General features: G+C 55.1%; 1 protein-coding gene across 4 annotated transcripts in view; it reads right to left on the minus strand.

Moving 5' to 3' along the window:
* Nucleotides 1–2,407: 2,407 nt before the first annotated feature.
* The window catches only part of BCAS3 (BCAS3 microtubule associated cell migration factor), a 598,395-nt gene continuing 579,174 nt past the window's right edge, over nt 2,408–21,628 (minus strand). For 2 of the 4 annotated variants that reach the window (XM_028109071.2, XM_088028350.1), the window contains exon 24: nt 2,408–3,218. In XM_028109071.2, coding sequence (XP_027964872.1) covers nt 3,070–3,218 — 149 coding nt within the window. In that variant the 3' untranslated portion in view covers nt 2,408–3,069. Of the gene's footprint in view, nt 3,219–6,584; nt 6,676–15,549; nt 15,616–21,628 lie in introns of all 4 variants that reach the window. The other 2 variants (XM_088028353.1, XM_028109073.2) reach the window with 2 other exon arrangements.

Consider the following 21,628-nt stretch of genomic DNA (forward strand, 5'->3'; position numbering starts at 1 on the left):
TTAGGGGTAGGGGATGGAGATGAGTGGAATCAGAGTCTTGGATTGTGTGGGGGCGCAGGACAGGGAGGTCAGCACAGAATCCCGCCCTCGAAGGGAACAGGGCCGAGGCAGCAAGAAGCAGAACGAGGTCAGATTAGCTGTGGGACTTTGTAACCTTGGGCAAGGCCCGGGCCTTCTCTGGGGCTCCAGCTTCTCATCTGCAAAATCAGGACCAAGCAGTACTCTCTTAAGTACTTTCTAGAAAGTTTAGAAATTCTCTGGTCTGTGCAAATCACAAAAATCAGCCCTTGAGAAACCACTTCCAACCCCAGACTGGCAGCTGCCTGCCCTGGCCTCTGCTTGCTTCCAGAGCCCATACTACTGTTGGACAGAGCGCTTGTGTGCCTGGATTTGCCTTGGGACCACTGGGCCTTCTCTCAGATCAATCCCAGACACTGCCCTCCCTCCTTGAGCTGCCACCCCAGCTCCCATCAGCCTCTTCACAGACCATGAAGATATTTTTTCCTCCATCAAATTGAGAGAAAGTCCATGGTAATTTGCCCTTTGAGCAGGTAGCACTGTGAGAATCAGGGAGATCACATGGCTTCCTCAAGGTCACTCGGTCAGGCCACAATTAGATGCATGTTCTGATGGCCTCCTAGGTGATGGCATCATGGAGGTCGGCTGGGCTGCTGGCGGGGGGGGGGGGTGAGGTGGAGATTGCCCTTGGTGTTATCTCTAGAGGATAGGAGGCTGGCTGCTCCAGGGCCAGTGGGCAGTAAGGTCCCCCACCCAGGGGCCTAGATCTCACTTCCAGCTGATTACAGGCTGTGGCAGGGTCCATAACCTCCCCAATTAGCCAGGGGCCAGGCCCAAGGCCTCTCTGATAACCCGAGCCCTGTGGCAGCCGCCATGGGGCCAGCTTATCTGGCCTTTCTTATCCTCCCCCATCCCCCACATACTCAAAAGACTTGCCCTGGCTGTGAGCAGATGAATAACCAGATTGTCCTGCAAGCTCAGCCGGCAAGTCCAGCCCTACACCCACAACTTTCCCTGACTGGAGGAGGCCACAGATGTTTTGCACCCCCTGGAGGGAAAGGGCTGAGCCAGGGAGGACTCCTGACTCTAAGCTCCCAGCCAGTTCCCTGCATGGTTGGAGAGAGCTCCCGGCTCTCCATCTTTTCCCCAACCACGAACCCTCGTGGAGGCAGAGGGGCTCACCTTTCCTAGAGCTCCGGACCCATCCCCAGGGAGCCAGGCCACGGGGCAGCCTGGCAGCACCCCTCTCCCTGACCTCTTTTGGAAGGAAACACTGGTCTGGCGGGGGGTCGGGGCTGTGCCAGGCACATCAAGGTCTCTGATTCCGCCGAAATGGGGGAAAAGCTGCTGCTAGTCTGGCAGCCCCCGGGGGCCGTGCCCAGACCTGCTTATGTTCCCAGCATGCCTCTCTGCAGCCTGTGATTCCTTACCTACTACCATTGCAGGCCCCAGACAGGAGGGACTGGCTTCAGCCACCCTATCTATGTAAGGCCATCTACTCAGCCTGCAGAGCCCACTGTGATTCAGGTCCCGCTTTGCCCAATATGCCCAACTGACCGGGTGGCGGGCACTGACGATGAAATCTCCTCTCAGGTGTCATGGGGTGCACGTGAAGGGGGCACAGACCCCAGGAGCTACTTTGGCTCCAGCTGGTCGGTCGCATGGGAATCCCTGCTTGTGAACTCAACTTTCCCGAGGCTGTTACATTAAACTTTACCCCAAACCACACCTGGCTCATTGGGTTTCCTTTAATCCTCCCAGGCCTCTCTGGGTTCTCAGGGAAGAGGGGGGACTGGGGCTCACATTAATCTCCTTCCTGTTCGATACCCCTTTTTGCTCCTCCTGTTCCCATCTCCTTCCTGCCTTCCACGTCAGGTCTGGAATTGGGAAGGGGTGGGAGAACAAAATCAGGAACCTGTCACCCAAGGTTCCAACCAGGATTCATGAGACCTACCTACACCTGACCATCCTTCCTCCTTCTGAGTTGGAAAAGAGAAGCAATTACAAGGTGCCTGCCCCAAAGATAAGGCTAGCATCCTCAGGAGGCTCTCTGTCCCCCAGCACCCCCCCACCCCCACCCCAAAACATGTCAAGGACCGGTCTGGTCCTGACTGCTGCAGCCGGTGGGGGGGGGGGGGGCTCCTGGCCTGTGTGGGGCCTCCCGAACTCACTGGCTCTGGTAACGCACAAGAAGTTTGGAGAATGAATTTAAATTCGGCCCTACCCAGATTGCAGAGCAAACATTCTCTTTCCCCTTCCCACCCCCTCACTGACCCTCCAATCAGTTGCTCATGTCGAGGCAGGGGGTGCTGGGAGCGGGGACACATGGTCGGGTCCACAGGACTCTGCTCGGGGCTTGGAGAGGACCCTGACCCCAGCAACGCAGGGATGGACACCAATTATAGCGTGATTTATTGGACAAGACGTGCACTTTTTGACAGGGCCTTAATAACCACGGTTTCCTTCACTGGACAGTACAGGACCAGGGTGAAAGGGCTTACAGACAAGAACGACAAATCCTTCCCATGAGCCAAAGGGGAAAGAAAAGAGGAAGGGGGGCTTCTCCTTCCTTCCTCCTTCCTTCCCTAATACTCTGGGCCTCAGTTTACCTCATGCCAGAGGGAGGTTGGCCAAGGGAAACTGGGCAGTGCATCTCACAGCCAGGAGTGGGCTGGAGCTGTCCGCTCAGGGTCAAAACGCCCAGCCAGGCCATCCGCTCTCTCCCCTTCCAGGCCCCCCGTGGGTATGGTTAGAAAATACAAAAGCGGATCCAATGCAGGACATCATGTGCAAACGGAGGAGGGGACAGAGCTTCTGCAGTCTCCTTCAGCCACGGCCCCGCTGATGGGGGACAGAGGTCAGAGTGCGCCAAGGTGCTTGGGAGAAGGGGCTCTTCTCCATTCGGGGAAGGTGGGTGGCTGTTGTCACTAAGCTTGGGGAAGGTGGTTGGTGAAAGAGGAGCAGAGACTGAAGGGTAGGACCAAGAGGGGGGCTTCTCCCCCGCCCTCCAGCAGGTGAGAGGGCCAGCCAGTCAGAAGCAGGTTGCTGGTACTACGGGAAGCCGGTAGGGAAGAGGCTGAGGGGCTGACTCTCATTGGTGGGCAGTGGAGATCGGTAGCCATCGAAGTTTCTTGGGATGCTGCCGCTGGTAGAACCTGAGCTGTTACTCAGTGTCTCGATGCTTCCCTCTCGCTGTAGTTCTGTAAGACAGAGGACAGGACCAGGCCTGGTCAGAGCGGGGTCTGGGGGAGTGAGGCACACCCTGGGCCGGGCTGTCTGCCTGGAGGCACCTTCCACAGGGGGGATCCCTACCTGCTCCCCAGATGGGCCAGGCAGCAGCTCCGGTCACAGGGAGGTCAGCCGAAGGAGGGAGAAGCTCCCTTGGCTGGCAGAGTCCAATTTTAGGCCACAGTCTTTCCCTCGTTGTGGGAACCCCTTTAGGCCAGAAGTCTGGCCGCCCTGCTGATTGGTCTGGACCACACTGCCATACATGGGACACGTGCCCACACCTGCACACATACTCATGCTCAGCCAGCATGCTCCCCGATTCCGGAAGTGGCTCCGGTCCTGGATCTACAGGTCAGGCAGGCAGGAGAAAAGCCCGAACACGGCGAGGACTGCAGCTTCCCTGCCTGATCTGTCCCTGCCTCTCCTCCCTGGCCCTGCCTGCTCCCCGGAGCTTCCACCCTGGCTTAGCAACTCACTTGCTCACTCATTCTGACCCATACAGTCGGCCTGCTGGCCAGGCCACCACTCATCTCTGGCACCTCCTGGAAAGTATCCTGTTTCCCTGCAGGAGGGAATGCCTGGTTGGAGAAGGGCCTATTCCAACGGAGAGAAGGGCCTATTCCAACGGAGAGAAGGTCCCTGCTTGCCTGTAGTGCCTCCTTTCTCCCTTTTAGCCCCCAAGTGTCCTGGGGGCCCCTCGGAATGCAGAGTTGCCCTGGGAAGCAGGTGGGGAGGCTCCCATCCCCTCTGCCGCTCCTTCCCTGGCCCTCCCACAGCCATGCTGCCATCTTGGATACAGCAACTCGTCCTATCTCATTCAGTTGTGAGCACCTTAACTGGCCCCCCCCATCCCCAATCTCTTGACCTATGATAGGTACTGGGGCAGGTGGGTTGGGAATAGACTTCCTTGCATGCTGGATACAAGGAAGAAGGAATTACTATTTGGCTTTTTGCAAGTGGCTAGTTCCTATCCCCTTTCAGTCCCTCAGAGTGAGCTCTGAGATGTGGGCACACACATCCCCGGGAAGACTCTGGGAGCGTACCCCAAGCCAAGATGTGGTGATCTGCAATTTCTCCTTCTCCAAGGTGCACTTGCCTGGGACTGAGAGGGTCTTGCCTGTCCCCCTCAGGAGCTCAGGACCTCAAAGCAAACTTGAAACAGCAAAGTGTGCTTGAATGTTATACTTGTCTGGTCTGGCTTGAGCCCTCTATCTCCAGCCTGCACCCGCTCCCAGGCACCCTGCCACCATATGCATGCAGCACAGCTAGCTTTGATTAGGGAAAGAGTCATGGCCTTCACTCTTGGTCTGGCCATCAGCAGCCAGCCAGGAACTAACCACTGACTCCCACTCCCTACAGGCCACCCCCAAAGCACAGAAGCTGCCCAGCTGTAGCAGCCACAGAATGGGATGGGAGAATCTGTGCTGCCCTACTTCAGAGCAGGCGCCTGGACCCAGGAGTGAGGGGCCTTCAGGCGCACCAGCCACATCTGGAACCTCGACACTGGAACCTCTCAGTAGATAGGGGGCAGTGGAAGGAGGAGGCTGTGGACACAGGCTATGGGCCCGATGATGGTTTCAATCTCCAAGAGGCACTGGCTTCCCTGTTGGGCCAGAGACCCTGGGATATGTCAAGAGTTATCTAGATTATGGACAGAAAACAAGGCAGGTGGCTACCGCATGAGCTCTGTCTTCCCTGCTCGTTCTCTGGTCTCACCCTAATTTGGGAGTACAGACCCTGTGCCAAGAGAGGGAGAAGATGGGAAAGCAAAGAACAGACCCTGGGATTTCTACATGGAAGTGTCAGACTCCAAGAAATCTTCCTTCGTTCCTTTCTTTGCCCACAAGCAAGCCAAGGAGTGTGTGGGATCCCGGAGGCCCCGTTTGATTTCCGAGACCCTTGCCCTCATGCACAGCCGTCCTGGCACTAGGGGGCGCTGACAGCAGGGCCAGGAGGGCAGGAGAGAGGCGCACTGGCAGGGGCAAGGAAAGCAGGGGCTTCCTCAGGATCTGGACACCAGGTCCAAGCAAGAAAGCCCCAGATGAAGGAGCAGGAAAGGCCACTAGAATGGGAGAGGCTGGCCCCTTTCCAGAGCTGGGGGACAGGCCCAGAGTTCTTGATGCAGAGTGCTGACACATCCACGCTGCCAAGGAGGCGGAGGAGACTGGAGCCCAGAACCAAGCACAGCACCCCCGCTGCCCCTTGGCACAGGCCCAGGGCAACCCCCTCAGCAGTCTCAGTGGCCCCACTCCGTAAGTCTGAGTGGACGCACCTCATCCCATCATGTGACAGCGCAGGGACAGTGGCCAAAGGAACTTGCTGCTCTTGGGGGCCAGGTATGGCCTGACCGGCCCGGCTCCTATTTTCTCTTCACCAATCAGGCCTGGGTAAGACGTGAGTGGGCAGACTCTCCCACCAACCCCCCCACGCCCACTTAGGCCTTTGATTCCCACCTAGATGATTTCAAGAACTCCCTACCAGTCTCCCGACCCCCCGGCACCCCCTCTCCAACCCGCCATAGCAAACCAGAGTGGCTCATCTGCGACACAAACCTCATCTTGCTTTTCCTCTGCTTAAAAGCCTTCGTCGCTCCTCGAGTCCTCAGCATCAGATCTAAAGTCAGCACTACAATATGGCCTTTCACGACGGGCCCCCAAGACCCCACCTCACTAATGGCACGTTATTGAATTTGAAGAACCAAAGTAAAATGCCCTTGTGCAGTTTTGGGATCTCTCCAGGTTGCCTCAGGCCCTCCGGGGGTCTGTGCTTATGCCATTCCCTTTGACTGAAAAGCCCTTCCCAGGCTCCCCTGGCCCCCAGAACACCTACTCATCTTCCAAAGGTTAGCACAGGTGTCCACGCCTCTGTGAGCCTGTCTTGTTGCCCCAGCAGCGCTGGCCAGGCCCCACTGGGCTCCATCCTTACTCCTGCCCCAGGCCCTCTAACACTCTGCACCATCTGTCCACGTGTGTGTCCCTACCCGGGGGCAGAGCCCCTCGGGGGCTGCTTCTGGGCCTTAGCTCTGTTTCCCTCGTGCCAACCACAGGGCCTGGAAAACAGCTTGGTGCTCAAAAAACATTTCCTGAACGAATGATGTGGTAAGGAGAGGCGGGAGCTGCTCTTCAGCATGGACTATCAGTAAGAGAACCAGGGGCCTGGCTGGACTGGGCACTTTTCTATATGCCTTCTATCAACCCCCTTCTCTCTTCTGAGAGAGAACAATGAATGTGTGTGGAAGACGAAGTGGAGGAGGGGTGCGCACAGGTTTCCCCCCCCTTCGAGTCACCCCGGCCGCCCAGCCCTAGGAGCAAGCGGCAAATGGAAATGTGTGGCCTTACCTTCCTCCATCCCGAACACCTGCTTTGTTACTGTTGGGTTGCTCACGGACGCTGGGCTGTTGGCATTGTTTTTTTTTTCCTTTTTTTTTCCCTTTTGAAAAGAAAAGCATTGAGGAATCTTTTTGGAAAAGATATGGACAATGATTGAGAAGTACACTGATCTCTGCAAGCAGGTGGAGAGGTAGCTAAGGAGGTGTGGGGTGTCACGCCGCGGGGAGGGCAGGCTGGTGGCGAGATTCTGCAGTCAAGGACAGTGACATGCATGTGTAGGGCGGTGGGGGCCAACCCGTCTGGAGGGCCCCAGAGACTGGTCACTGTGGTGACGGAGCTGAGAGCCCCTCCGGCGTGGGGGTGGGGAGAGAGGAGCCGCACACGGAGCAGGAGGGCAGAGTGGGAAGGGAGAGAAGGGTGCTGGCAGGCACCCCATGCGGGCAGGCTGCCAGGAGAGGGAGAGGAGACAGTGGTAGGCTGCAGAGTTTTGGGGGACACCTCCAGACCTTTGGACTCAGGGGCCCAGCTTCTGGGCTGCTGCCCTCCTCCCCCATTCCCGAGCCCCCAGGTCTGGGCAGCTCTCCTACAGCCCAGGTGGGCTCGTGGGGAGAGTCCGGCAGCTAGCTGCCAGGGCCGCGGGGGAGAGCTGGGGGCTCTGCGTGGGGGTGGCTGGGAAAGCACACCCCGCAGCCTCTCTACTTGGGAAGAATGCAGATTCTGCTCAGTGGGAAAAAGCCAGCTCTAAAAGAGGTTGTTCCCCAGGCCTCAAAGCATGGTAGGGGATGAGGACTAGTTTCCAGCCAAGGGGCTGGGCTCAGAGAGAAGATAGCTTATTGTGCCCTCATATCCTCCAGGGACTCTGTGCACCCGGGAGTTGGGTGCTCGTCTCCCCGTCTTGCAGACAGCAAATCCCAGGAAGCCACCGGCTCTGGGTGTGCAGTCCCCCTGAGAGGGAACTGGGGCAGGTGCAGGCCCCGGGATGGAGATGTCGGCAGGCCCCGGGATGGAGATGTTGGCAACTCTGGGCATCGCTGACTGGCCCGCAGTGCTCCCTGCTGGCTGTGACCACCCACCCCGACTGCTTCTCATTGGGAAAGGGTCCTGCTATCCACAGATGCCCCTCGATGCCATGGCCAGGGTGGGCAAGCCACAGGGGGCAGGGGGACAATGGAAGGAGCAGCAACTATGAGGGAGGCGCCGAGGCTCTCCTAAGTGAAGGAAAGAGAATGCTAAATCCTCAGGTGGCCCCCACTCCCCATGGAGTCTGGCAAAATTCGAAGGTGTCAGAGGGGGCAGGGAGGTGGCTGCCCTTGTTAGGGAGAAGCAGCTCTGGCTCCCTGGGCACGTATGCAAAGGGAGAAGTCACGGTTAAGTCTCTGTGAGGAGGCAGGAGCACGGGCTGGGCCGTGCAGAGCAAGGGAGTCTCTCGGTGGCAGCTCACTCCCTCATCCCACAGCCAGGTACTGCAGCCCCCCTGCAAAGGCAGGGGCCGCGGAGACTGGCTCCTGGGAGCCGTGAGTGGGTGGGTGCGGATGAAGCTGGCAGGATGCACCCCGGGGGGGGAGGCAGAGGATGGAGGCAGACGGTGCCCGAGACGGCATCTGGGGGCCCGGGCACGAGGACACCCCCTCTGTGGCCTTTCCCTGTGGAGTGATGGTCCCCAAGGCTTCTTCGCCCTTGAGGTTTTCCCGGGGGCTGTCCTCTCCCCCGGTTACAGACCCTTCCCTCCCTTGAGGCTGCCCCACATGGCAAGACAGAGACTTCCAGGGACAGGCTGGATAGAAGCCTCTTTTCCCTCATGAGTCACTTTACTAAGTGCCACTGTCTTGGTTCCCCCACACCCTAGGAAACGCTGGGGACATGGGGACTTTGAGCCTCGGAGAAAGCGGGGGAAGCCCAGGTGGGCAGGGGGCCCCCAGTGGGAGGTCAGGAATGAAGTCCTACTTTGGGCTTGACTGTCTCCAGGCCTCTTCCAGGCCAGAGGGCAGTGGGGGCAGCTGGCCAGTCAGAGACCCTGAGGGAAGCCCCTTTGGCTTCTGGTAGGTGGCGGGGGGTGGGAGGGCAACATGGAGAGCCTGAGGCTCAGGACTCAGAGGGAGGCCCGTTTGTGGGATCCAGCGGGGTCAGTGAAGGCAGTGCCGTGAGTGTGTTTGGGAGGAGGGTGCCTGGGACCCCTGGTTCAGCCTCCAGGCAGCCGGGGCACTTCCTCCACCACCGAAGCACAGCATCTACCGGCGGCTCCTCTGGCGTGCTCCGCAGTCAGCCCTGTTCTGTACACTTAGAGCCTCACGATGCTGCTCATTAAAGGGATTAGCGGAGCACGTTTATTGGGCCCTGGCTGCAACCACACACCCCAGCCCTAAACTAACCACCCAAGCGGCTGTGGGGGCGGGGGGAGCATCAGACCTCAGGGCAGAGTCTTACCCTGCACCCACAGCCCGCTTCTGGCAGTGGGAAGGGAGAATGCTCCCCCCACCCCATCCCCACCGCCCCATCCCAAGGCCTCAAGGGCCCAGGAAGAGGGGAGGGGCAGTGTCTGCCCAGAGTGGGGAGGCAGTTTAGGGAAATGGTTGAGAGCCTAGGCTCCAGCCTGCTGCCACGTGGGAGACTTTGGGCAAACATCTCCTGTGCCTCAGTTTCCTGTGCACGAGGATAATAATGTTTGCTTCCTAGTGTGATTGTAGGAATTAAATTAAATAATGTAATGCATGTAGAGTGCATCACAAAGTGCTTAAAGCTTCCAGCCAGCAAATGTGAGTAACTCCTATTGTTGCAATCGTATTAGTGATTGTGATTACCCACAGGATCCTCTGGGTCCCTCTCCGTCTTCCCTCTCCAGCAGGTGCCTCTGCCAAACATGCCCCTATCAGCTGGCCTGCCACTGGAGCTTGGGAAGGATTCTTTCTTTTTAATCAAGAAATGGCCTGCTGAGGAAGATGGCAGATATGCATTTACAGCTTTCCATTTCCCTCCTTGCCTCTTTGTAAATACCCTTTTCCAAGCTGGAAAATAAATTTCCAACTCTGCTGACATGCATTGATTTTTCCCTCCTGCATCTACCTTCCTCATGGGTGGGGCCTGTGGTTAAGCCCCTTGCCTGGGTTGGGCTCAGTGGTACCCCAGGGGAGCAGGTGGCCCCAGAACACAGAGCTGCCAGCCAAACTGCCCCATCCTGCCCACTGCCTGGCTCAGGGGAGGTTTGCAAACAGAAATAGTTCCAATCCCCTTCTGGGCTGGGGAGGGGGGTGGGGGTGGCCTCTAAGAGGTGGGAGATTTTCAGAACTTCTCTGGATGGGCTATACGGAGAGGAGACCAGGGGATCACGGGACTGCTGCCAAGTTCAGCAGATGGATCCAAATGGGATCTGCCCCAAGCAATCCCCTTGGTCAGCCAGGGGCCTGCTGGGACCTGCTGGCTGGGACCAACCAAGCAAACTGGGACTTGGAGAGAGAAAGATGAAGCAGGTAGGGGACTTGAATGCATCCTGTGGGGCTGAGCAGGACTGGCAACCTCCTAATGCTGGGATCCTGAGAGACGGCCCGGATGCCAATCAGGAGGCTGCTTGCCTGACACCAGTCCTGCCCCTGGAAACTACTGCTCACTCCTCTAGAGTGAGGCAGAGACAGAGATGGAGTTGGCGAAAAATGTTTCCAGAAACCCTGACAGCCCTGTCAGAGTCCACACGCTGGGCTGGAGTCAGCCTCAGCGCTGGCCATTTTTAGGAGGATACAAGGCGGCAGGTAAATGGGGTGGCCTGTGGGGGGGCCTTACTTTTCTTCACACTCAGAAATGCCCACCTTGGAGGCTGCCCTGCCTCCCCGACACCCCACCCTGCCCCACCCGGCTCCCAGCCTCACCCTGCGCTGTGGGGCGCGTGCGCTCAGGCAACCCCACAGGCTGCAGAGCTGACAGAGATGCCAACAGACCAGCATGGCGGTCTTGGGAGGATGGGGCCGGGGGAGACAGAAGGATCGCCCTTCCCTTCCAGCAGGGCCTTTGTTCCCTTCCCAGGCATGCTTGTGGAAGGAAGGAGGGCAGCTTCTTGAAGCTGAGGGGCCGAGGATGAAATGGCTCCTCCACAACCAGATAATAGGAACCCCGGTTTGGGCTGATGGAATCTGGACGTAGAGGAGAACCAGGACTAATTCTGGCCTGGTTATCTCCAGACCTCGCACCCATGTCTGAGTGCAGAGCCCTGGCCCGCTGATGTTACATACCTCTGGTGGCCTGACTGCACACAGCCTGTCAGCCTGAGGGCAGGCACGCACCTTCCTTCCTGCCCGGAGTCCCTTTCCACCCCCAGGACTCCCACAACCGTGCTTTTTCTCCCCCTTGCCCAGCTCTCGTTCCTGACCCCCACAGGTACTGAGGCCCAGGACGTCACAGAACGAGGCCAGGACCACCTGGTCTGCCCTGCCCTCCACCCCTCAGCTCCGAACAATGAGGGGAAATATCCAGTGCTCTTGGCTCAGGAGACCAGGAACTGCTTCCCTGGGCCACCAGGGCCATGCACGTGCCTAATAACCTTAGGGTTTAGGGGGAGACCTGAGGCCTAGAGAAGACTTCAGGTCTTCCCAGGCATCCACTGGAAATTTGTGGTCAGTTGTGGAAAGTTGTAGAAAGGATGACGCTTGAGGAGACTAGGCAAGCAGACAGCCTCCATCCAGGAAAACTGGGGAGTAGGCACATCACCTCTCTTCCCCATCGCTCCTTCCCTCCAGTAGCCAAAGAGGAACCTTATTCACGACAGCAGGCCAATGAGGCATTAATGGCATGAGGTAGAGGCACAGAGGTAGCTAGATCCCCAAATTCCTGATGGGGCCAGTAGGGACAGGGGTGTGGCAGGAGCTGAGCATGCTGGAATGTTGGGGAAGGGAGAGTAAACATAGAAAGAGAGGGGGAGGAAGGCCTAATGAATGAGGAGGACTCCAGAGGCCCCTGTTCAAAAGACCAGACTCTCACCACATCCTGCACCCCCTCTCCACTGGAGGGGTGTGTGTGTGTGTGTGTGTGTGTGTGTGTGTGTGTGTGTGTGTGTGTGTGTGTGTGTGTGTTGGGGGAGTGGGGAGAGCAGTATCTGAGTTCCAACAGAGCAAGCAGCTCATGGCTCAGCCCCAGATTCCTTCACAGCCTTTGAACAGCTGATGAGCAATGGCAGTAGGTGGGGTATTAGTTGGAGGGTATGTTGGCCTGGTTGGGGGCGAGAGCCTTTCCCCAGGTCACCCCATAGAACAACCATAATAAGGCAACCAATCCCAGGTAGGGAAAGACTTGAACCAGAAATGCTGCCACACTCCACTCCCAGGAAATCCATGTTACCTAAGCCAAGTCTTGGCTTCAAAGCAGAAGAGAGCAGGAACCCCCACCCGGACCACCTCGACCAGTACCCCGTGTGCAGTGACCCTCTCAGTACCACTCTATTACTCTAACTTTATATCTTGACCTGTCACAACCTATTAGACATGGGGACAGCAAAGGCTGAGTGGACTGGGCTCCCGTTTCCCTGGTTTTGAGGTATTTGGCAAATCTGGCTGAAGCCACGCTTCGGGAACAGCCCTACACTGAAACTCCCTGCGGATGGCAGGAAGGAAGAGTCCTGTGGTAGGAGGCTGAGAGTCCTGCCACAGACAGACGTGCTGAATGACCCGCGCGAGTCACTTCACTTCTCTGCTTCAGCATCTGTCAGGCAGGAGGGGAGGGGCGGCTCCGGCAACCTCACAGGGTGTGTGAGGCTCTAAGAGAAAAGGATGCGACGGGGCTTTCAGAAGCAGAACACACACCGAACACATGGAGTGTCCCGGTTAGGAAATCCGTGTGGCCACCTCTGGTGTTCCAGCAGGCGGAGGCTCCCAGAGGAGAGCTCCTCATGCAGGAGGGCCTGAAAGGGCCTTTCTAGCTCCGGGTCATGGCACGACCCTGGGGGCTGAGTCTTGGCAGACGCCATCTGAGGGAGGCATGGGCGGGGCGGTTCGGAGATGTGTCTTTGGTAGAGAATGCCCAGCCAGGTGCTGTGCGTAAGCTCTTGGGGTGTGTGTGTGTGTGTGTGTGTGTGTGTGTGTGTGTGTGTGTGTGTGTGTCTGTGGGTGTGTCTGTGTGTGGGAAGGATGTGGGTGCTAATGAAGGCCCTGCAAACATGCCCACTCAGCATGACTATGAGGAGGACATGGCGCTTGGAAAGTCTCCTGTGGAAATGGTGCTTGGCAGCCCGCCTGGACCCACCTATCTCCTCTAGCCCAGCCTTGAGGCTCAGGAGACCCCACCGAGCTCCCAGGCGGGGTCTTCCCGAGCTGCCCTTCAGGGCTGAGAGACGGCACAGGGGTCTGCAGACCACAGGAGAGATGCAGCTCCTTGAACTTTGCTGGCCTGACGGGCCAGAGCCACATCTGGTTCTCATTCGAATGTCCAAACATAATTAAATTCTCTATGATGCAGCGGAAGAGTTTGGTAAGATGTGGCTTTTCCCCCCTTTCCATCAAGGTTAAGAAATCAGTCTCTCATTCCACCGGCCAGCCGACTCATTCTCCTCCCTGCCACTGGTCTGTCCCATTCTAGAAAGCAGAGGCCTGTGCTCTGATCTGATTTCTCGAGCTGACGGGGCTGAGGCCAGTGTGGGCTACACGGAGCTCCTCTCCCCCACTGTCTCACTTACCCACCTGAGAGGATTAACAGCTGAGGCCAAAGCAGCAGGCTGGTGACTGAGCAAGTTAGTGCACTGTGGGTTGGGCGGAGGTGGGGAGCTGAGCCGCCATGAGGAGGCAGCTGTTGTACCCAGGCTGTTCCGTGACAAACCAGTGTCCTCGCACTGACTAGATGCAAAAATCCCCTCTCTGTAGGTCCTCACAATGGGAAACCCTTGAGAGTCTCCAGAGTCTCTGGCCTAGCCCTCTGGTCCCTCTCTGGGAAATGGAGCTTTCCACGGTCAGGGAGGGGTGAGGCAGTCCCGCCCCCCGCACCTCTCACCTTGCAGCCTAGGGACGTCGGCAAGGCGGCACCGTGCCCCTGGCCCGCCTCCACATACAAAGGAGGGAGGCAGGGGGAGTGTTGGAGGCATGGAGAAGGCCAAGAGCAGCAGTGAGCCCTCTCAAAGAATCCCTGGGACCTCCATGTCTCACAGGATTTCTGGTCGTTTCTGGCCCGTCAAGGCTCTGAGCAGGCTAATGGGCAGCAGGGTCCAAGGTGCAGTCCTCGGAGATGGAGGGCGGCCTCCTCAACAGAAAGGAGGCCCACTAACCGGAGGCTTCGCTACCTCTGTTCAGCTGCCTGTCCAGGACTGCCCCGAATTCAAGCAGAATATCCTCTAGATGGGATGCTTTTTCTAGCGTCCCTTCCCGAGTATCTTCTGTTTATGGCTAAACTCAGGGATTTATGACTTTCATGGTAATGGGTTCCATTCTACTTCCTCTGAGCCTATTTTTCTAATCTTTGTGGTACAGGCTTTACAAGAGTTTCTTAATAAGTCAGGATATTTTTCCTTTTGAAACAAGTTGTCCTGCAAGTTAATGACTTACGGGTAGGTGTGGATGCTACCCAGAGACAAACAGGGGCTGGGAAGGGGATAACCAGGGTGAGCAGGGGAGAATCTTCTAGATTAAATAGAGCTATGTGGAGGTCCCTTTAAGACCCTTGGCCAACTCCTGTCTAGTGCCCTCCTGATGTTCGCCAACATCCCTATCAGATGGCTAGGACCACTTGCAGGTACACGTGGTGTTTCCATGCCAAAGAATGCTCAATGCTCACCCTGGGGACAGGTGCACGCACGCGTGTGCGCGCACACACACACACACACACACACAAGTTGGTGTGAACCAAACAACCCCAACATTGCTGACCTGGCTCTGAATAGGAATAATTCTGTGTATCTTTTTCAAATGGTAAACTTTTGTTTAGTAATGAATTTAATTAATTTCTTGGTGGCATCAGTGCCAAGGCCACGGGTCTGGTGCCTTCACACCCACGAAGAAGGCTTTAAGGAAACTTAAGCCAGTTCTTAGCCCAGGTGCCCGAGGCCAAGCCTAGCCAAGAGAATGGCGCAATGGGGCCGAGGTCCCCGTTGTCCCTGCTGGGGTCACAGCCCGTGCTCCGGAACCCTTGCTCCCCAGCTGGGAGGGCAGCACACGTCTCAATTAGCTGCTGTGGAGCCGCCTGTCCAGGGCAAAACGCTGAGCGGATGCCGCCTCTGCTTTGTGCTCTGTTCACAGACTGACTGCTGGAGCCGGGGCTCTATTCATTATTCAATTCAGCTGGCTCAGACGAGCCTTTCCATTTGCTCCTCCAGGAGGAATAACAAATCTAGAAATGCAATTCCATTTTGGTGTATTAAGATATCGATTCGCCTGGCGAGGGGAAGTGCATTCGTTCTGTCAGCCCTCCCGTGGGCAGGAAGGGGTTAACCAAATGTTTATCACAAGGCTGGCTTCAGAGTTGAAAGTAATGTGATCAGTAATGAATTTTGTGTTACATTAGGTTGTATAAATGGACAGACAAGCGCAGACAACAAGTGGCCAGGAGTCGGGGCTAATCTAATGATGTAAAAATAGAGACAGCACCAATTATACTAGGGGCCAGCTCCAGGCTCCTGCAGGGACTGCAAATGAATAGGTACAAATCAAATTACTCACTAATAGACGCACTACAAGAGGGGCAGTCAATGGTAAATGCATTAGAGCCTAGTGACCTCTCTGCTCTGCACAGCAGAATCCGAAAATTTGACTTCCATCTTAAAAGTGGGGGGCAGGGAATGAGGTTCTCAAAGAAACTCTTGTTGGGTGAGGAACAGCAACTACGGCGCCCCCCAAACCAGTCCGTTGCCAGAAGGTACCTCCTGTCTCTGCTGACCTCTTGTCCTCAATTCAAGGCCTCCTGAGAGCTTGAGCACCGGGGGATGGGCATGGGGTGTAAGGGAGCAACTTCTGGAGGGACAAACAGAGCAGTGGGACGAAGCCTTGCACGTAGGCAAAGACAGGAGGTTACATACCAACATACTTCACAGCCACGTGTCTCTCAGGGGTGGTGTGTTTTACGGCTACGTCAAGGACTGTGTCTGTATTGAAAATAGAATATTTCTTTAAAGAGGATCACAACGTGGACCTTTCAGAGAGCAGCAAGCGCTGAACCACGGAGAGCCCTGCAAGGGGTTTTCGTGGTCTGTTCCACGACGCAGCACATCCGGGCTTTCACGTAACGCTCACTAGCCTTGACTGCTGTCACCCTTCCCTCTGTTCCTCCTGCCCCGCGCTGTCCACTGAGGGCCTACATCCATGGATCATGGAGACATGCTCAAAGGCAGGAACCGTTCGCTCACATTCAGCTCTCCGTGGCTTGGGGAGGAACACAGTGTGAAACCAAAACATCTCCAAGCCTTCCGAGGACCCAGCCAGGCCCAGATGGAAACAGAACCCTGCTGGGCTTAGTCCACACTCCCCCCCACCCGCCTGTAAGGCCAGCACTATCGCACCCATCGAAGTCGAGACGGCATGCTGGTTCTGGCCAACTGGGGCCCAGAGATGATGGGAACATGCCAGCAGAATGAGCACAGGGAGGGCACAGAGTGGGAAAAGTCACCTGACACAAATGAAGCAACTGGATGTTGATCTTCCCCAAACCTCATTAAGCACATGGAGGGGTGGGAGAGTAAGCTATCAAGCTACACTAAATAATATGGGGGGGAGTTGGGGGAGGTCTGTGAAGCCTGGTGCTGGGGGATTCTGCCAGCAAATTAAAAAATTTATGCTTATGCAGTGGGCCTGCAGGTGCCTGGGGGCAGGGGTGGGTTCAAAGAGAAGTGGACAGGAAGAAATCACCCAACATCAGCGGTTAGGTGGCTGATTCTGACAGAGGTACTTGGCACTGCCTCCTTCTGCTACGTTCAGTCACATTGGCATGGCTTGGCCTTCTTGGTATAGTGGGGCCCTGGATTCCTGAAGGGTCAGAGGGTCATTTCCAACTTCATTTCCTGTGTGTATGTGTGTCTCTCCTCTGTTACCAGCCATCAAGCCTAGGGGCTGGTCCGTACACCGCAGACCATCTCCTGAGGAGGCAGGAGGCAGAGACAAGCGCAGCAGGGAAGATGGGTATTTAGCCATCCATGACTGTGTTCAACTTTGTTCAGATCTCACACCTCACAGAAAGGTCAACGGTTAAAGGTGAATTCTTTGGCAGAGAAGGAAGAACAGAGAGAAACACTCCCTCTGGTTAACCATTTACCTATGTTAATGTCTCCAGAGGAGGGCCCTCGTCTGGGGGTCCAACTGCCCTTCCCCGCCCTCTTGTCCAAGCCTCTTCATTTTCCACAGGAACTCCTGCCTCCATGTTGGGCCAATACCCGGAAAGGGGATTCTGAAGGTTCCCCAATGAAGTCACACTGGCACTTCCTCCTTGCTGACAGGAATTGGCGTGCTCTGGTTAAAGAATTCAGAGTACACTGGGCAACTGAAAACTGTGCAGCGGAACTTCTCAGCCCTAAGCTCCCATTATAGCTCTCCCTCTGCCTGGGACTTCTAGCAGCCTTGGGATATGGAGAGGGAGAGAGAAAGGGGGCGGGAGACAGGGAGAGAGGGGAGAGGGAGCAGGGGAAGAGTGGGGATGAGAGAGACAGAGACAGAGACAGAGGGAGACGGGGGGAGGGCGAAAAGATCTACCTAGAATCAGATTTGACAACTGGCCAGACACTAACAAGTGTGTCCTAAACATGGTAATTTTTCCCATTGCTCTGGCTGGCTCTCATTTACCTCTCAGGAGCCACAAAAACCCATGCAGTCATTCAACAAACATTAGCTGGGGCTCTGCTTGGCTCTTGTTCCCAGTGCTGGATGCTGGGCAACGAGAAGGTTGGTGGTTGGAAGTAACAAAGGGGAATCACACTCCATCCAAAGCACCAGAATCAGGTTAAGACATGCAGTATGGGCAGTGTGGCCGAGGGAGGGGCTGAAGGGACCCCCTCCCAGGGCTGAGGTCCCCCCCCACCCCCCACCCCTGGTGGCGCGTAGAACAGAATCAGACACTGCTAGGTAAAGGAAAAAGCAACAGACACTACTTGTCCAGGGCCAAGTGTCCAGTGAGCAGGTGGGTCAGAAGTTCAGAGGAGAGAGAAAGGGCATTTGGCTGCATGGTCAGGGAGGGCTTCACAGAGGGGGTATGATCAGAGCTCGGTCTAAAAAAGTGACTGGGCAGAGAGGGAGGCCGGAGGGGACTCTAACAGAGCCAGCTGAGCGGGGCACGTGCTGCGGACTATGGGATGGTTTTGACAGGGGAACGTGTCTGCGTGAAGGTGGTGGTGGTGGTGAAGATGAATATGAATAAGGGGTTATTGTGGGCAAGCGAGGGGGAGAGAAGGTTGGAAAGGAGGGTGAGGAGGACCTGGAACAAGCCTTGAAATCTCACTGCAGGAGCTGAGGTGGAAACGTGTGGGCCCTGAGCACGCTGTGAGTAGGGAAATAGGACAACAGAACAGGCCCTGAACGTGAGAGCCCCCTTCCTCTTCTGGGGGTCCCCTCTCATTCTGAATAGCGGGTGGGAGTCATTGAAATACCCTCTGATCAGGTGAGACTGTTGGGATCTTGAGAAACTCCTCCTAGAGAGATCTCTCTCCCTCCCTCCCTCTCTCTCTCTCTCTCTCTCTCTCATCCTGCTGTCAGCATTCTTGGGCTGTGTGAGCAGAGTCTCATTATTTAACGCTCCTGGGCTTCATTTTATTTCTTGTGAGGTTGCAGCTCAGGCTTCTTAACCTCAGCGCCCACTTTTTGGATGATGTGAATACATGGCAAACAATGTAAACTCTTTTAGAGACACTGTGCCTCTCAGACCTGTTTTTTCTACATTTCCTGAGTCAAGTTTATGAGAAGTTACTTTCCTTCTGTTTTGTGTGGATCCCAATTTCACAAATCTTTCTCATGGACAACTTTTATCATTTATATACACACGCACAACCTTATTTTCATTTTTATAGCAACAGCTAAAATAACTAGTATTGTAGGCCCTTGCACAATATTGCTTATTCATGGAGAATATAAGCTTTGTGAGCACTCCAGTGGCTGATGGGTCACTAAAGGGCCCCCACTAGGTGTGTGTTAAATCCCAGACGGAGGGTCACAGCTAGGACCCACAGGTGTGGGAGATCTAACCCAAGGAGCCTGAAGACCCATAGGCATGGGTGTGGGCACATCTGGCCAGGACTGGAAACCACCACCCAGGTTCAGAGCACAACCCCCCCCCCCCACCGCCGGGAGCAATATCCTCTGCCCAGTAAACCCCTGCAAGGAGGTTTGGTTCGAACACCCAGGAAAACATAAGTAGGGTTGCTCCTGAAGATGCTATTGCTGTTGTCCACAGGACAGACCCTTAAGAACTATTCTGATACCAGAATGAAGAAAACTCAGCTAATTCCACTGTTATATAGAGGCTGGGGTTCCAGCACCTCCTCAATATCTCATTTTGATCCTGTATTTTTTAGTTACGATCTGACTTCAAATCTTCCATCTTTCCTCCACTGTGAGTCGGAGAGAGGAACATCTCCCTGGCAGTGTTGTGATGATTAAGGGACATTTCTGTGGCTCGCCTAGAGTCTAAAACATAGAAGCTACTTGGGAGATGTGGGCATTATCATGGAGAGGAGTCACTGAGAAGACAGATACAGTGCTCCAAACAGCAGCACAGCGTCCAGCCCCTAATACACACGGCGAGCAGACGTTTCCACTTGGCCTGACTTCTCCCGTCCATGGTATTGGAGAAGAAACTGAACCAAGATGGGAGAGGAACCTGCCCAAGGTCACACAGGCTTCCCCCATTCCAAAGGCGGAAGGACTTCCAAATGCCGCTGAGAAGGAAAAAAACCAACATTCTTCCCGGTGTCAGTAGCGGGGTGCCTGGAACGGAAAGGACTCTCGGATCTGGTCTTTCCTACCAGTGGAAACTAGCGAGGAACAGGCCATCTGACATCGAACCAAGACACAGATGGCCACGCCAACAAGGCCACCCCCCGGATCGCGGGCAGCAGCGGCTTTCCTGCCACCCTCAGCAGCAGTGCTGTGGCCGCCCACGGTGCTGGGCTCTATGTCTGGGGGCTCCTACGTCTCTGGGGACCCTCAGCAACCATGGGCAGCTGTGACTGGGCAATCTGCAGTTTTGTCTTCACATCCTGAAAAGACCCATCCGGATTTCTGGTCCAGCTCTGCTATGGGTGGGCCCGCATGGGCAGCTGGAGAGAGGAGCCAGAGAGGTGCACACCCACAGCTCGGTCCTGTTGCCTCCTCTGGAGCTTTCACCTCTTTGAGGGTAGGAGGCATGCCTTACTTCTTCCCTACAGTCCAGGGGGGAGGAACCAGCAGGTGTCCACAGAGAGCCTGCCTGCCCACTGCGACCATGGAAGAAGGCATAGGCCCATTGAGGAGGTCGCTGAGAGAAGACATGAAAAGCATTTTGTAGACATACCGTAGAATGAGCAAAATTCCAGGGCCCAATTCGGTAAAGCAAAGGGAAGGACCTAAGCGACAGGCTAAGTTACTTGGATGAAGGTGCTTGCCAGAGAGTAGGGGTGTCTAAAGGATAAGAGCATTAATTCACTGCCCCATGCCCACAATTGTCACCTGAGCGTATGGCAACTTGAGATGGGACAGGGCTAGTATGGCCCCTACTGGAAATGCAGCTTCAGCACAAAAATGTTCCCAGCCCTCAGCAGTGGGGTGAGCGGGAGTTCCAAGGCCCATTGGAAGAGCTAATCTGAGAGGGAGGTGGGAGGGACCAATGCACTGGGTTATTTGTTTTGGGGTACACATCTGGTCAATTCCAATAACAATAGCTAACACTTATTAACATTGATTTCTACAGTCCTGAAATGAAAGATGGTATTAGCATGAGGCCACGCACACGCATACACACACACACACACACACACACACACAAAATGATCTTCGTTCCTCTTCTGCAGAACATAGGTGATCATCAGGTATTTATTAATCAACTTATTGAAACTTTCCTGTGACCATTTAAAAACAGTGTGCAATGTGCAAAATGTGCTTTTCACGTGAAGAAGGAAAAAAGACACAGCCCTTTCAAGAAGTAAAAGTAGTTTGACAAATCTTCGGAAGAGCATTAGTTGAAAATAATCCTAATAATTAATATACAAACAGGAAAACCGAGGGGATTTGGCCGAATAAATTAGAGCACTGTTTTCCAAAATGCAGACTGAAATTGACTGACGTATTGTGAAATCAATTTAGTGGGTCATGACTACGTTCTTAAAAAAATGTAAGAAAATAGAAAGTACTAGAATGCACTGCCTATATTACTGTTTTGTGAAAGTTTTGTATGTTTGGGTAAGGAAGTAAATGTATGTCTGACAGAAGGCAAGAGGCAAAGATTGAGCCCGTAGTGTGATCCCCTAGAGTAACTGTTTCTGAACAAAACAGTCCGTTGAAGAGATTGTAGACAGAAAAAGATGAAGCCTCTTTCCTACCTTTAGTGCTGTGATTATAAAGGAGAAACGGTGTTCCTGGGACTGCAGGAAGCCACAGTCAGGGGGAAGAGACAGTCCCTCTTGACCTTGAGAGCTGACTTAGTGAGCTCTTAAGAGTCAACAGCAGCAAAAGGAGGCTGCCTGCAACAGAGACGTGTCAAGCTGATCGGGGCTTGGGAATGAGTCCCGGGGCTTTTGCCGTTGGACGTGGGAGAGAGCAAAGAAGAAAGAATAAGCTTTAGCTAAAGATGGAAAGAGTTAAAGTCTAAAGAGAAAATGCACTTAATATGTATCCAGGTGTTTATGAAGATTTGTTGGTATTAGGTTATATCTACCTAGACACAAAACAACTGGAGTAAGTACATGTTTTGCTTATTTAAAAAATTCTATTTTTCTAGAAAAGGCAATATTGAAAGGAATGTCTGCTAAGCAGGAATTAGTCAGGTTGTTTTGAGGGGGGCGAGAGAGAGAGGAGGGGCTGTGGGAGACAGCATTCCGGGCAGGAGAAGTAGGTGCAGGGGGCCTGGCGGGCAGAGAGAGCACTCGTGCTTAGGGACCCTCCGGGGAGTTCCGCTTGGCTGGAGCTTGCACAGAGCAACAGGAG

The sequence above is a fragment of the Eumetopias jubatus genome, unplaced genomic scaffold (genome assembly GCF_037043125.1).
Source record: "Eumetopias jubatus isolate StellerSeaLion01/CBP00866 unplaced genomic scaffold, mEumJub1_p1.0 scaffold_10, whole genome shotgun sequence".
NCBI lineage: Eukaryota > Metazoa > Chordata > Mammalia > Carnivora > Otariidae > Eumetopias > Eumetopias jubatus.